This window comes from Dromiciops gliroides, chromosome 1 (assembly GCF_019393635.1).
Source record: "Dromiciops gliroides isolate mDroGli1 chromosome 1, mDroGli1.pri, whole genome shotgun sequence".
Taxonomy (NCBI): Eukaryota; Metazoa; Chordata; class Mammalia; order Microbiotheria; family Microbiotheriidae; genus Dromiciops; species Dromiciops gliroides.
The window spans coordinates 181042976-181058764 of record NC_057861.1 but is presented as its reverse complement, the minus strand read 5'-3'; the positions used below and the strand labels follow the sequence as shown (position 1 = coordinate 181058764).

Sequence of the window (15789 nt, the reverse complement as noted above, 5' to 3'; positions counted from 1 at the left end):
TCAAAGCACTACATGTTTGCATTACATATAATCAAAAAAACCCTAGATTCAAATCATGGCCTGCCATTAACTAGCTGGGTGATCTTGAGTAAATCATTTAACCTCTGGGAACCTCAGTTTTCCTTATCTGTAGAATGAGAATAACATTTTCTCCTCTGTTTACCTGATAAGAATGTTGTCTGGATCGAATAAAAATGTTGTTCAAGAAGCATTTATCAAGTACAAGGCATTTTGCTAACCAACCGTTGACAGAGAACAAAACTGAGCATTTTACATTTCATCATTTCTGCCTGATCCTGCCCATCTTTTAGTGGGGGCTAGGTTAAGCAATCCAAAAGGAGACAAGAAAAGGTGGGGGGAGATACAAGATGGAAAAGAAAGTGACTTCTATATGCTACCAGTTGAAGGAATCAATTCCAGAATCCTCAGGAACTGGCTGTAGCAGATATAACTATGAAGTGATGAGACTAGCTCTACGAGCCATTTATGTATATTTGTGAAAGTACCCTGAGCACTGTAGGAGAAAGAAGTTATTAAAATCCAAAATGTTATTAATACTGACTTTAATGTCTTGGTGAGGAGTTGTTCTTTGGGCTAGACAAGCACATTTTGCCAGGCTGAAAAAATATCCAAGGAAATCTCTGATTTTATGATTTGTTCCATTTAGTTTGTGCTTATCTTTGGAGCATATGAGCATGGGCTTGCTGATTAGGAGAGTATATGGCTGGATGCTATTAAGTGATGAGAGGATGACAATAAAAGTTCCTTGGATCCCACTTTCTTGAGTATTTGTAGCACAGTAGTCTTCCCAGTGGAATTCAATGAAAGGTTCTTATGTTTCTATTAAACAAGTAAATTATAGAGAATTGTTGGTTTTCTGTCCTTGCAGATGCTTTTAATGTAAAATCATCCATTTGGAAAGCAATTATAACAGTACTCTTCTGTGTATTTGGGATTTATTTACTTTTTAAATTCACCAAACATAATTTTATTATTGCAGTTAACAGGAGTGGAAAATGTGTCAGGAAAACCAAAGTCCTGGACAGACTTTGTAGATCTTCCTAGCTGTAGGAAAAAAAGTGAAATGATTCTGGAATTTGTTTGCAGATGAAATTTCTAGTTGTTTTTTTCCTTTTCTTTGAATCTGTGTTGTAGTCAGAGTCTTGGCTGAGAAAGCATAGCTTGCTTTGCCAGAGCTGACAGACCTGCCAGATTCCTGGAGCAAAATCTGAGGGTAGAAAATGAAAGAGAAGCTATTGTAAGCCATTTAAAGTATTCAAAGTTTGTCTTTCTGTCTCCAATATTAGATGTCCCAAGTGTGTTCCTAGTGCCATTGATGTTATCAGCATCTCTGAAGGAGTTTAACTGTCCTCATTAACCAACTGTGACTGAGGTGCACTTGGATTAGCCTCTAAATCTGAGACACTTCATTTAGTTGTTTTTTTCTCCTAGCCCTGTGGTCTTTGCTGTTGGCTGCCCTTTTTACTCTGTAGAGAGTCATGTTACTGCAGGGTGTCAGAAAGCATATTGCTGTCAAATCAAATGAAACATTTTAAAAAGAAAAACCTGCATCTGTCTAGCTCCAGTCCCCTTGAGTATTCTCCTTGAACAAATTCAGAGGCAAATTACTGCCATTTTCACCAGATGTCCTGCTTCCAAGTGAGTAATAAATTGCTTAAATTGATTGCCAACAGTAAAGAAAAGTAATAATAAAGGACCCATATTGTATTCTGCAAATAAATTAGGAGAAATTTCATCTTTCCTAGTAGGTTAATTTAATTGAAATGCCTTCATTGGTGACATATGGTAATGCCTATCATCAGTGGAAAAAAGTAACATTGATTAAGTGGCCTTTTTGCTTCTGGTTTCTTTGTTACTTGTAGAGAAGAAATTTTTAAATATTTTTCCTCATATTTAAGATAAGTACAAGAATAAATATAACATTAAAGTTAAACTCACTACTGTTCCTGAGGTTCCCCACCCCCTTAGAAGAATCAAGAAAGTATTGATTACATCAACCATGTTTGTTTTTTTAATCTCATGGTTAAATTACTTCTCACGCACTATTGGTAATAACTCTGAAAGGGATTGTCTTCTTTACTTCATAAAAATGATGGGAAGAAGAGTTAGCAAATAAAATGTTAGGGGGTTTTGTTTTGTTTTTTACTTTTTAAGGCTATGAAGGCTCCAGAACTGAAGGAAAAATTAGAAGAATCTGAAAAGCTAATAAAAGAACTAACTGTAACCTGGGAGGAGAAATTAAGGAAGACTGAAGAAATTGCCCAGGTATCTTGATATGAAATGTTGCCACTCTGATTTTTGTCTTGTGTCTTTATCACTTAGAACATATTATCAGTAAAGAGTATTTAAAAGGCATTTTTCTACTTAATACTTATCTGAATATATAAAAAAGTAGTTTAGACATGATTTCTTCTGCCTGATATTTTGTTCTTTTATTATTTATTTGAACTGTATGCTAAAGGCACTATATTTACTAGTGTGGTTAAGAATCAGCAAAAGGTGTATGAGCATAATTATATGGACTATGTGAAATGCCAATACATTTAAACAAAGGTATGCTCTGTTGCTTCAGAAAATATATCAAAATACAAGGCTGAGTAGTTTAAATTCAAATTATGCTATTATCAGGTTCATCCTAACATATAGCATTAACATAGTTTTTACTGTTTCAAATGATGAAACAATAATATATGCAAAGTGCTTTGGAAATTTTAAAGCACTATTATAAATTTAGAAGCTGCTATTCTGTTTCTGATTTTGTGAACTTAGGAAGAAATGGAATTTTACAAGTTTACTTTGAAAAATTCAGGAAAGATAGATATCACCAAGGGCTAAATTTCCATTTATCTGTAGAAAGGCACTTAAAGATGTATAATTTCAGACTTTTTCAGTCACACTGATGCTTAAGCATCTGACCATGCCAGTCAATTAGAGCCTAAAGGAGTATCTGGGATCCATTCCAATCTTTAGCTTCTTATATTTCTAATAGATGTGTCTATGTGATGGCTTTGTACTCAGCAAGAATGACGTAAACTTTTCATTTGCGCATCTTGTTGCTAAGGCAACAAACCGGATGAGTTATTCACTTTTGTCTGGCTTTATCCACAGGAGAGGCAAAGGCAGCTTGAAAGTATGGGAATTTCCCTTGAGACTTCTGGCATCAAGGTGGGGGATGACAAATGCTATTTAGTGAACCTGAATGCTGACCCTGCTCTCAATGAACTTCTTGTGTATTATTTAAAGGTAAGGGGATGTATATAAATCTAAATCCCTAACTCATACATGTGGAAATTCCTGTCCTCTCTTTATCTCTTGCCCTATTGTGGCATTATTTTAATCTTCATTTAGTTAAAAAAATTAATAATACAATGAATTCTACAGTTATTCCTACTACATAATAGTTACTACTCAAAGATAATCATCACTGTATTGTCACAAGCCATCATTCGTTAATTTATTCTTCAGATGTTTATTTATTAAGTGCCTTCTGTGGTCAAGACACAGTACCAAGCAACATATCTATGAGACAACTACTTCCTGACTATATTTAATTGAATTATCTGAATAAGGAAAAAGACAATGAGAATTTTATAGCATTTCCGTTTTAATGAAATATCTTAAAATCCCTCTGTGCTATGGTTTAAAATAATGAAATTTTAAGCTAAAACTGCTTCATAAACAAAACAAAAAACCAGAATCTCATAGCTTTTTGCTTCCTTTCTGGCAACCTTAACATAAATTCAGAAAAGAGACTCATTTTTCTTCTTCTAGATAAGACCTTCTGGCTCATGACCTCATGAGCTCATTCATGATTGAAATTATAAATTGCATCCAGTCACTACTGTTGTGATAGGAGCTAATGAGTAAGCCACTGAATGTTTCCCCTGTAGTTTAGTGCAAGAAGAACCCCTTTCTGTTCATTGGAGCACTCTTAGGCTTGCTATGGAATGAGACCATTGGGCTATCTCCCCCATGCCCAGAATCCTTTCCTTTCTCATCACTATCACCTGGTTTGCCTGGCTTCCTTCAAGTTTCAGATAAAGTCCCAAATTCTCCAGTCTTTCCCAGTTCTCCTTAATCTTAGTACCTTCACTCTAAGATTACCCCCAACATCATCTTGCTTGTACATAGCTGTTTGCATATACATCTGTTTGTACATAGTTGTCTTGTCCATTAGACTGCAAAATTCTTGAGAGCAGGGACTATTTATTAATCACAATGCCTAGCACATAGTAAGTGTTATGAGTATCAAATGAGATGATCTTTGTAAAGTGCTTAGCACAGTGCTTGGCCTATAGTTAGTGCTATATAAAAACATTCCCTTCTCTTCCCTTAAAAAATGCTTGTTGCCTTGACTGGTTTCAAAGGTAGGATCCCTACGTCTTCCTCTTCGCACCCCTCCTTATTTGAGAAGGTAGATAAACTGAGTGCTAATGATGCATGCATGAGAAAAGTTTTTAAAACAACAACAGTGGAGATCATGATAGAGGCAGAGCAAAGAGATAACCTCTATTCACTTGTTTCATTTGTGTCTGACTCTTCGTGACCTCATTTGGTGTTTTCTTGAGAAAGTTAGTGGAGTGTTTTGCCATTTCTTTCTCCAGCTCATTTTACAGATGAGGAGCTGAGGCAAACAGGGTTAAGTGACTTGCCCAGGGTCACACAGACAGTAAGGGTTTGAGGCCAGATTTGAACTTAGGAAGATGAGTCTTCCTGACTCCAGGGCTGGTACTCTATCCACTGTGTCACCTAGCTGCCTATGATAGCCTCTATAGCTTGCCCCTTTTTTTGTTTCTCATGGTAGGCATAAATATTGTCTGCATTATTCTCTTGTTACAGAGGTCTATGAGACAGTAGTGAGCCTTTTCTGAAAATTTTGTTTGCTGAGACCAAAAGTTAAACTTAGCCTAGTCTACTAATATGTTGGAGGGCTTATTATTACAACACTAAATCAATAGTACTTACTTGTAGCATTATAGAAAAGGCCAGGGTAGTTTTTGTTCTCAGCTTAAAGGAAGGAAACCCCAACTTATTAAGCATGTACTATGTGCCAGACACTATGCTAAGTACTTTTAAAATATCTCATTTGATCCTTATGTCATCCCTGATATCCCAATTTTACAATTGAGGAAAATGATTCAAAAAGAGATCAAATGACTTGCTGAAGATCACACAGCTACTGTGTCTGAAATTGGATTTGATTTCACATCTTCCTCACTACAGACCCAGTGATCTATCCACTGTGCCACTTAGCTTGAGAAATAAGTAAACCAGAGCAGTCATGGTCTCTGATGAGGAGACCTCTGTGAGTTGAGAATTATTACAATCACCTCCTAATTAGTTTATACCGCCTCCAAAATCCTTTCCCTCCAACTCTTTTTCTAATAGCTGCCAAATTAATTTTCCTAAAACACTATGGCCATGTCACTTCACTCAAAAATCTCACTTGGATGAAATATAAACTCCTTAGCTTGACTTTGAATATCCTTCATAATATGATTCCCACCTACCTTCACCATCTTATTTCCTGTTACCCTCCTTCATGCATTCTCTGCCCCAATGAATATTGCCCTATTTCTGTTCTCCATACAAAACTATCCATCTCTTGTTTCCCTGACTTTACATAAGTGGTTTTTTCTCAGTGCCTCCTTCCAGGCTGGAATGTACTCCTTCTTTATCTCTGCCTCTTGGAATCCTTAACTTACTTCACATCACAGTTCAGGTGCCACCTTCTATGTGAGACCTTTCCTGATCCCTCTAGTTATAAGTAATCTCTTTATCTTTATTTTGTTATCACTGATTTACTTTTCTTGCTGTACTTTCCCAATAAAATGGGAGTTCCTTGACAGTATGAACTGGTTCATTTTTTGGTATCTTCTGTACTTAGTTCATTATATAGCATATAACAAGTACTTAATACATGCTGTTTGAATTGAATTAAATGAATTGATCTGTACCCATCATTCAACAAACAAGTGTCTACTCTGTGTCCAATCCTGAGCAAGGTGATGAAAATACAAGACAAAATCTAAATCACTTCTGTCTTCTAAGAGATTATATTCTATTGATAGTAAACAGCATGGATATGGAAAGTCAATATAGAATGTGTATGCAGTAAATGCAAAATAATTATCTGGGAAAAGGACACTAGGAACTAGTATATGAGATGTATGAGATGGTTCTTGAGCTGAACCTTAAGGGAAACTGATAATTCCAAAAAGCAGAGGTAAGAAGGGAGTACATTTCAGCCATGGGGAGTAAGCCTCTACTAGGGTAGAAGCACTGAAGAAGGGATCTCATGTACAGAGAACAGCAGGGAATCCAGAGTGGTCAGTTACCATATGATTAAGTATACCTAAGTAGTAAGTAGTCTAGCATATACTTCCAATGTCTATATATAATGCTGTTAAAGGAACCCTAGCTATTTTTATTATGTTATAATTTTAATACATTATGACTTCACAAATTTTAAATTGGTTAATCAGCACTGATCAACTTTAACTTATACAAATTTACAACTTGAAGGATTTGATTTTAATGTACATAAAACCTGATATCTGGATCATTTAGTTATTATTATATACATTCAAAAAAGTTGGAATACCTTGTGATTTTTATGATATTAGTAGAATTGACTTGCAATGTCTTTAATAATGCCTTACCAGGATCACACCAGAGTGGGTGCAGATACCTCTCAGGATATACAACTCTTTGGCATAGGAATTCAACCTGAGCACTGTGAGATTGACATTGCACCAGATGGAGATGTTTCTCTCACTCCCAAAGAAAATGCAAGGTAAGGAAATTATGGTGTGACTTGACATATGTATTGTTTTTTATTATTTGAAGTTGGAAATCACTTCAGTTTTTTTTTAATTAGAGTCCCCACATTGATGAAATTGGATACATCATTGAATTTCAGCCCCCTTTACCTCCTTCCTCTCTTATCTCTCTTCCCACTCCACGTCTGATCAGCCCTACCCATCCTTCAAATCCTTGTTTAGATGCCATCGCATCCTAGAAGACTGTACCAATCTCCTTAGTAGACATCAGTCTATTGCTTTTTTGAGTTTCCATAGAACTTTGTACATCTATTTTCTATTCACATGCTTTCTATTAATTTAATTAATTGCACTAGACTACAGATTTCAAGAGAGTAGGAACAGCGCCATCTTTGTATCCTCTGCAGCACCTAACACAAGGCTGGTGCTGAATAAATGGATATTAGTGAATTTTCTTTAGGACTTTGGCATGTGTGACTTGTTCTAGTTTGTCTAATGAGTAATGAGCTCATTCCAAGTGTAAAGTATTCTGTGTAGTATATCTCAAAGCATTTATTGACTCTTCCTTTTAAAGTATTCAAAAGCATAAATACACCCATGACCTAAGTTAGTCAATCATCAATCAACAATCAGCAAGTATTTATTAAGTATCTGCTGTATACCAAGCTAGGTGGTACACTGGATAGACTATTTGGCCTAGAATCTTGGATTCAAAACTGGCTTCAGACACTTACTAGCTGTGTGACCCTGGGTAAGTCACTTAACCCTGTTTGCTTCAGTTCCTTATCTGTAAAATGAGTAGATAAGGAAATGGCAAATCACTCCAGTATCTTTGCCAAGAGAACCCCAAATGGGGTCACAAAGAGTTGGACACAACTGAAATGACTGAAAAACAAAAATGTGCCAAGCACTGTTCTAGGTATTAGACATTAAAATACAGTGAATAAAAGAAATCCTACACATAAAGATCTTACTAGAATTCTAACAGAGAAAACAAGTCCATATATAAAGATGACAAATATAAAGTAATTATCTACAAGGTTATTTGGTAATAGAGATAGCTAAATAGTGCAGTGGATAGGACTCTGGGCCTGGAGTCAGGAAGACTGAGTTCAAATCTATTCTCAAACTCTTACTATGGTGTGACCCTGAACGAGTCACTTAATGCTGTTTGCTTCTTCTGTAAAATGAGCTGGCGAAGGAAAAAGCAAGAGAAACTTAGCAGTATCTCTGCCAAGAAAGCTTAAGAAGGGGGTTAGAAAGAGTTGGACACAACTGAAATGAATAAACAACAACAATTTGGGAGTGAGCTTACTAGCTCTGAGGAAGGAATAAGGGAAGAGAAATTATATAGAAGGTGGTGTTTGAAGGAAGAGAGATTCAGTGGGGAGGATGTAGGAAGTACATTCCAGTATGGGAGATGGTAGGTGCAAAGTCATGGAAATGATAGATGGAATATCATATGTGAGGAACAGAAAAGAAAGCCAGTTTGCCTGGAATGAAGAGTATGGTAAGGGGATAATGTCCAGGGATGCAGGAAAGATGAGTTGCAGGGTAAAGTTGTGAAGGACTTTAAAATCTAAACAGAAGTTTGCATTTGATCCTAAATTCAACAGAGAGCCACTGGAGTATATGCAATAGGGGAGAGATGTGGTCAGATCTATGTTGAAGGAAAATCATTTTGGCAGCAGTGTGTAGGATGGGTTGCAGTGATGAGAGACTAGAGGAGAGGAAATTCATCAGGAAGCTGTCGCAATCTATTTATAAATCACATGTGTCACTGAAAGCTCTAAACTTAGGGTATAAGTCAATGTTGGCCATTCATTCAATTCACAAACGTTTAAATGTGTCATCTAAACATTACACTATGTTAGAATTTGTCAAAGAGATAAAGTTTAGATAAGATGCTGTTCTTTCCCTCTTGGAGTTTCTGATTTAGGAGGAAGATAAAATATAAAGACAATAGTAATGCAAAGCATTACATGATAAGTGCATTAGAAAGTCACAACACAAAAAAACTGTGAAGTCCCAGGGGCAGGATGAAATAAATGGGGATGAGGGAGAGGTGGAACAGGAAACTTCATAAGTGATATTTGAGTTGGACTTGAAAGGAAGGGTAGGAATTTAATAGATGAAAAAGGAAAAGAAAAACATTCTAAGCAAAGGGATCAATTCAATTCAACAAACATTATTTACCTTCTATGTGTATAAGGCCCAGTGCTGAGCATACAAAGTATGTGAGCCTCTGACCTTTATAAGCTCACATTCTGTTGAGAGGATATGATATGTACACAGATAGATAGATGCCAGAAATTTGAGGAAGGAGAGCTCTCTAGTAAGTAGGGGAGAATCAGGAGAGATTATGTGTAGGAATCAGCATCTGATCTGAAGTTTAAAAGAAATTAGGAATTCTAAAAGAGAAGGAAGAGAAGTCAGCACATGCTAGTTATGGAGGACAGCATGTACAACGGTATGGAAATGAGCATTGCAACATTGAATTCAGAACATGGTTAATAGGCCAGTTTGACCAGAGTGAATGAAGGGGAAATAATATAAAACAAGTCTGAAAATGTAGATGAGAGATTGTGAAGGCCTTTAAATGCCAGACTGGTTGAGGAGGTTATATTTTAGCCTTAAGGCAGTATAGAGCTTCCAAAGGTTTTTTAACAAAATGAACAAAAGCATGGAGGTGGGAAATTGATGCTAAAGGAAATGACCAGCACAATTTTTGTAATATTGTCACCATCCATTCTGCAAAATACATTCTGGCCTCTCTTTTTTCCACAATTCTGCAAACCAATAAAATAGAAAATTCCAAACAGATGGGACCCAGACTTACAGGGATAGAGTTACAAAATTAGTCATTTTGACTGGCAGGAATATGGGAGCATGTCAGTGGAAAAAACACATAGCAAACTATGTTTTGTTGTATTTGTGACAGATCAAAATTATTAATGGAGGTTTCTGGGATTTTTTTAATCAGTAAAAATAATCACCATTGTTGAATTACTGCTCCTACTGAATGATCCATTTTCATGCAGGACCCTATTATTAATTGTTCAATGTTGTGTTTGTGATTTAATTGTGAATTTTAGAGTTCATAAGGATCAGGCTAGTGGAGAAGAATAACCTAGTGGAAAATAAAAGCTCAGTTGTTCAGTTTCTTTCCCTTCTACTGTGGATATAGTAACCACAAGACAGTTTCCTTTTCCACATTAAACAAAAGGATGAGTGAACAAGAAAATAGATTTTCCCTTTTTTTATTTAATCAATATCAGGAAGTTCTTTTCTAGTGGTAGGAAAACAAATTTATTATAAGGTCACAGTTATCAGGGATCAGTTGTTATGGGATTAAAGGATCATAGATCTAGGGTTGGAAGGGAGCAGAGGCCATTTAATCCGACCTCTGCACTTTAAAGATGATGAAATCAAGGATTAGAGAATTTAAATGACCTGCCCAAGGCCACACAGGTAGATAGTTGCAGGTTTGGAATTCATTCTTTTCTCCCCAAATAAATGGAAAACCTCTGTGCATTAATGATGCCCTTCATAGCAATCAGTGGGATCATATAATAAACTGAGGTGGGTCAGGGGTTGGACTTTACAAGCTACTTCTCTATGGAATATACAAACAACTAAATTCACAGAAAGGAAGGAGGGAGGGAAAGAAGAAAGGAAGGAAGGAAAGAAGGAAGGAAGGAAGGAAGGAAGGAAGGAAGGAAGGAAGGAAGGAAGGAAGGAAGGAAGGAAGGAAGGAAGGAAGGAAGGAAAAGAAAGAAAAGGAGAAGGAAGGAGATTGAGAGATGAAAAAAAACAGTCCATGTTCTCAAGGAGCTCACAGGCAAATGGGAAAGATAATACGTGAACAACTATGTGCAAATAAGAAGTATACAAGAAGTCATGACAAATTTCCTGGATTGGTTGTGAAGCAAGTTTCTCTTTTCTAGTTATGCCTTGCTTCCAGTGTGTACAGTGCAGAATTTAAATTTCAGGCCAGTTTCAAGTCATGGGCTTGTTGTTCTATTACTACCCATCCCATTCCTCTCTAAGGACTTCCTTTTTCTTTCTTTCAGGTCCTGTGTGAATGGAACACATGTATGTTGTACCACTCAATTGTGGCATGGAGATAGAATCCTATGGGGGAACAACCACTTTTTTAGGTAACATCGTTGTGTTCATTTGTGTTTTATTTTCATTGTCACTGATTTTAGATTATAACAAGTTGATTTTTTTTTTAATAGAATAAATCTACCCAAGAGGAAACGACGAGATTGGTTGAAAGATTTTGAAAAAGAAACTGGTCCACCAGAACATGACCTGGATGCAGCCAGTGAAGCTTCCTCAGAACCAGATTATAATTATGAGTTTGCTCAAATGGAAGTTATTATGAAGACACTGAATAGTAATGGTAAGAACCCCATGAGTCAAGACATTAGACCTCAGGCTGCATTTCTCTAGGCAGTTTTTTGTCTCATTCTGATAGAACAGATCCAGGTGGTGTTGAGTTTAAATCCCATTTTGAAATTCAAAATTCCTTATTTCCTGTTCTTGTTTTAGTGTAGTCCTACTGGAGATATCCCATGATAATTTCGGTGGTCTCAAAACCCAGCAAAGATAGTGGTCCTCTTTCTGCCTTCTACCTCTCTATACAGTAGACATGGGCTAAGCTGACCCAAGCCCTGAGATGTCGAAATGTTAAATGCAATGCAATAGAACCCCATATCCAATTTTGTCTCGTTGAGATCAAGATGATACTCTACTATATTGAGCCCAGAAAGCTCTCATGCAATAATTTCAAAGAATCAGGAGGCTAGAAATGTTAATATTCTTTTTTAAAGAATTTGGGAATTAGGGGCAGCTAGATGGCACAGTGGATAGAGCACTGGCCCTGGAGTCAGGAGTACCTGAGTTCAAATCCGGCCTCAAACACTTAACACTTACTAGCTGTGTAACCCTGGGCAAGTCACTTAACCCCAAATGCCTCACTAAAAAAAAAAAGAAAGAAAGAAGAATTTGGGAATTATAGCATAGTGAGACTCAAATGGAACAAATTCCTAGTGTAAATGAACTCAAGGTACCTCTTATAAGACCTAACAAGAAAGGCTAGGAAATTTACTGATCTTTTGTAAGGCTTTTATTTCTCCAACTTTTCTTAGATCTTTGGGGCAAGGATACCCCAAATGTGGTTTATTTTTGTGGGGTTTTTTGGTGAGCCAAATGTTTTTTCTTCAAAAAGTTTCTTTTGGATAACTTTTGTAAACCCTTTCACTTTCATATTGCAGTTCTCCCTTTCCCTTTGTCTAAAAGCCAAAGTGTTGTTTTTTTTAAATAACATATTTACTTCTATTTATGCATGTTGTTTTCCCCCAGTAGAAAGTAGGCTCCCTGCGGGACAGACTTTTTTTATTTTTGTCTTTGTATCCCCTCTGCCTAGCACAGAGTATACATTAAGCACTTAATAAATATGAATTGAATTGAATTAAAATCTTTACTGTATTCTAAACAGATTCCTTTCTCCTGTATCCCACAAAAATATTATTTTCCCAATTCTCTGTAATCAAGTTCTTGATCTCTGATTATAGGAAAGTCAAAATGCCTATGAGCAGACCAGGAAAATTCTCACAGAGCCCAGTAACTGGAAAGAATTTTCAAGGGCCACCTTTCCTCCTCCCCCTTTTAAAACTGTAAAACTAAAACAGATTCTGTAGACAACCAGAAAAATGTCTTCTAAGGTTAGACAAGCCTTTCCCGCCAACCCAGCAATATATTTTCATCTAAAGACCCTCGTGTAAACAGTGAAAGACCTCTAAGGATCCCTGAAATCTACTTGGGGATCTATTTCTGGACCAAGTGTGAAATGTGTAGTCTCTGCTTTTAGAGATAATATTTAAAATTATAGTTTGTTTTTTAATTTGGATTTTCCCAGTAGATTTTCCTACTTCATTCTCTGTGTTGGTTTTGGTAGAATTTGAACTACCTAAAGAATGTTTGTTCTGATCTGAGACATAAAAAATTGGGGTTCAAAGCCACACACACACACACAAAAAAACCTCTTTATCTTTTTATTTGACATCTTTCCCTTCATTCTCTTTTAGGGGTAGCCTCATGGATCCCCACTTGAGGGGATAAGAAGTAAAAAGAAAATTTCATAAAAATGAACAAGAATTATAACAGTTTGTATTGAAAGAATGCAGTGAAAAACATGAAGTAGAGGATAAAGGAAAGCGTAACAAAGGAATCTCTATAATTATCTTTTCTGAAAGGTGTTCAAGAACAAGATAGCTACCTGGAAGAGCTTGAGAAAGCAGTTTAAATTGATGTTAAGTGACATCAAAATCTAATTAATGGGTCATTCAAGCAACATTTCAAAACAACAAGTTCTTCTTTGGAAGCCTCAGGTTATGCATGTTTGGACAGGGCAGGGTAATAGGGTGTGAGCTTGGAGGTAGAATCCCTTCAGGTAGAGAAACACTCAGAGAGAGCTCATTATTACTGTTGCTAGCAAAGTTCATGGAATTCCATCTGTCTAAATCAAATGAATTTTGTTCTCAGAACATAGAATTATAATTAGTCTAAGTCAATGATTGGCTTTCATGCCTTATCACAAGATACATGTTGAACCCTGAGAACCCAGTTCTCCTTTTACTCTCTACCATTTCCTAACTTCTTCTTTCTGAAGACCAGATCATGGTAAGTGGTTGCTGTTGTGACTCATAGTATTAAAGAATTGGTTTTAGAGCTGGAAGAGCTTTTGAACAATACCCCTTCACGTGTTCTTTCACGTAGTATGTTATGGAACACTTCTGTGTTATGCCTTTTAGTTGTGGTACGGAGATAGAATCGTATTGGGAAATAACAACTACAATTATAGGAAAGGGTCCCCTTCATTTTATGTGCTGGGAAACTGGGGCCCAGAGACATTAAGTGATTTTGAACCCTAAAACTGAACTTAATAAATGTTTGGTGAAGGATTAATTGATTGTCCAGGATCAATCAATCTAGACGGGATTATCTAGATCAGGGCTTCTTAAAGTTTTTCCACTGGCAACTGATCCCTTTTCACCTGAGAAATTTTTACACTACCCCAGATTTTTAGCTATATAAAATAGGTATACATAACCTTTTACTGTTGCCAGATTTTTTGTGACTCCCACATTCAGTTATGCAACCCGATACAGGATCACAACCCATAATTTAAGAAGCTTTGGTCTAGAGCAGGGGCAAGAACTCCCTTATCTTAACACCAAGTCAAGCTCCCTTTCCATTCACTATTTTATGGTATTGTTCTTCACTTTCTAAAATGTTTAGAAGTTCCTGCCATTCAATTAAAGACCAATACAAAATTGGGATGAAACATATTTAGAAATATAACTGAGAACAATGGTAAATTTAAACTAAATTTATAAATGCTCGGTTTATATACTGAATTTTAGAAACATATATTCTAAAACTCAGTATTAGGCTGGTAGCCAGATTGGTTCTCAGTGTATACCTATCAGATTGTTTTCTAAATTCCTTTATTTTCAAATATTGACCATATTTTTGACAAAGTAATACTCATTCTCCATTTACCCAAACCCCAGTGATAAATTAATATCTTGGGGGCAGCTAGGTGGCACAGTGGATAAAGCACCGGCCCTGGATTCAGGACTCCCTGAGTTCAAATCCGGCCTCAGACACTTGACACTTAACTAGCTGTGTGACCCTGGGCAAGTCACTTAACCCTCATTGCCCTGCAAAAAAAATAAAAAATTAAATTAAATTTAAAAAAAAATAAATATCTCCTTTCCCCTAAATCTGACATTCTTACCTTTCAAGCTTTCTGTGGTGAAACCATTACTGTGTTAGTGACTGGATGACACTCACTGTGGTTCAACTCTACCACTAGGTGGGTTCCTGATAAACCTGTATTCCTGGTGGTCATCCCCGTGGTGGTCCTACCTGAAGATATTCTTCCCTCTCATGTGGCTTCAGACTGAGCTCCTACACAAATGCTGGGATAAAGGTTTTATGATGATCTGCCTTTGCATGGCAGAGCATGGCTATTTTTTTTAGCATTGCTGTCGATTGATGCTTGAGATGTGTGTCTTAGAAGGATGTAACAACTTTGATTAGGAGAAAAGCTAGAAGCTATATGCCTGAAAAGCTGCTCTGCATTCTAGATTGGGGGATCCTTTAAAAATGTTCCTCCCATCTCTTTCAGCCCCATTTAAATTATTATTCACTAAAGTTTTTGTTATGTGGAACTAGTTTCTCTCAAAACTGGAAAATATTATTGGTGGTGTTATGACCAGTACTCCACTGAAAAAGCCCTGTGATGCCTCCTCATGCCATGGAGGTGACCTTAGATTCTTGAAAGTCATGTCACCAGAGCACAAGCTTTACAGGACCAACCAGGCTGAAAAGACTTTTGAGTACAGACCTGTCAACCAAAGTCCAGTCTGAATGAGAGAAGCTTGGACAGAGAGGTTTGCCAAGAGGTTTTGAATCTCATTGGCCACATTAACGTATCAACCTGTCAACTAAAAGTTGTGATTTTCATTGACATTAAGGCTGCCTACAAGAATGATATCCACCAGTTCTTGAAGTCTTGCAGTAGTCCTGCAGCTATTATTACTGCAGAAAATAATAATGCATCAATTCAAAAGACAGTGCTTCTAAGTACTTGTCATATCTCCAAGGAGATGCCTATCCCAGTACTAAGCTTTTATAATGTATTTGATGGGCTCTTTGCAGTAGTAATGATTAACAGCAGATTCATTTGAACTATACAAATAAATTATAATAAACTTTATACTAATGTAGAGTAATTCCTTACTTTCAGAGAACCCAGAACAGTAAATAATTATAAATTTATTGTCCTAGAAGCCCTCAAAAGAAAAACCAGAGGTATGGGGGTGGGCAGGGTAGTTCACCATTAATATTTTACAGTTGGATAGAGTAAATAAGTGACCAGATAAGTACCATGATATTTTCAGGAAAAATA

General features: G+C 36.5%; 1 protein-coding gene across 6 annotated transcripts in view; it reads left to right on the top strand.

Moving 5' to 3' along the window:
- KIF13A (kinesin family member 13A) overlaps positions 1-15789 on the top strand; it is a 340629-nt gene that overhangs the window by 147403 nt on the left and 177437 nt on the right. For 5 of the 6 annotated variants that reach the window (XM_043967504.1, XM_043967499.1, XM_043967488.1 and 2 more), the window contains 5 exons: positions 2176-2286; positions 3130-3264; positions 6687-6817; positions 10877-10963; positions 11045-11211. In XM_043967504.1, the coding sequence (XP_043823439.1) occupies positions 2176-2286; positions 3130-3264; positions 6687-6817; positions 10877-10963; positions 11045-11211 (631 nt within the window). Of the gene's footprint in view, positions 1-2175; positions 2287-3129; positions 3265-6686; positions 6818-10876; positions 10964-11044; positions 11212-14691; positions 14809-15789 lie in introns of all 6 variants that reach the window. The other variant, XM_043967482.1, reaches the window with a different exon arrangement.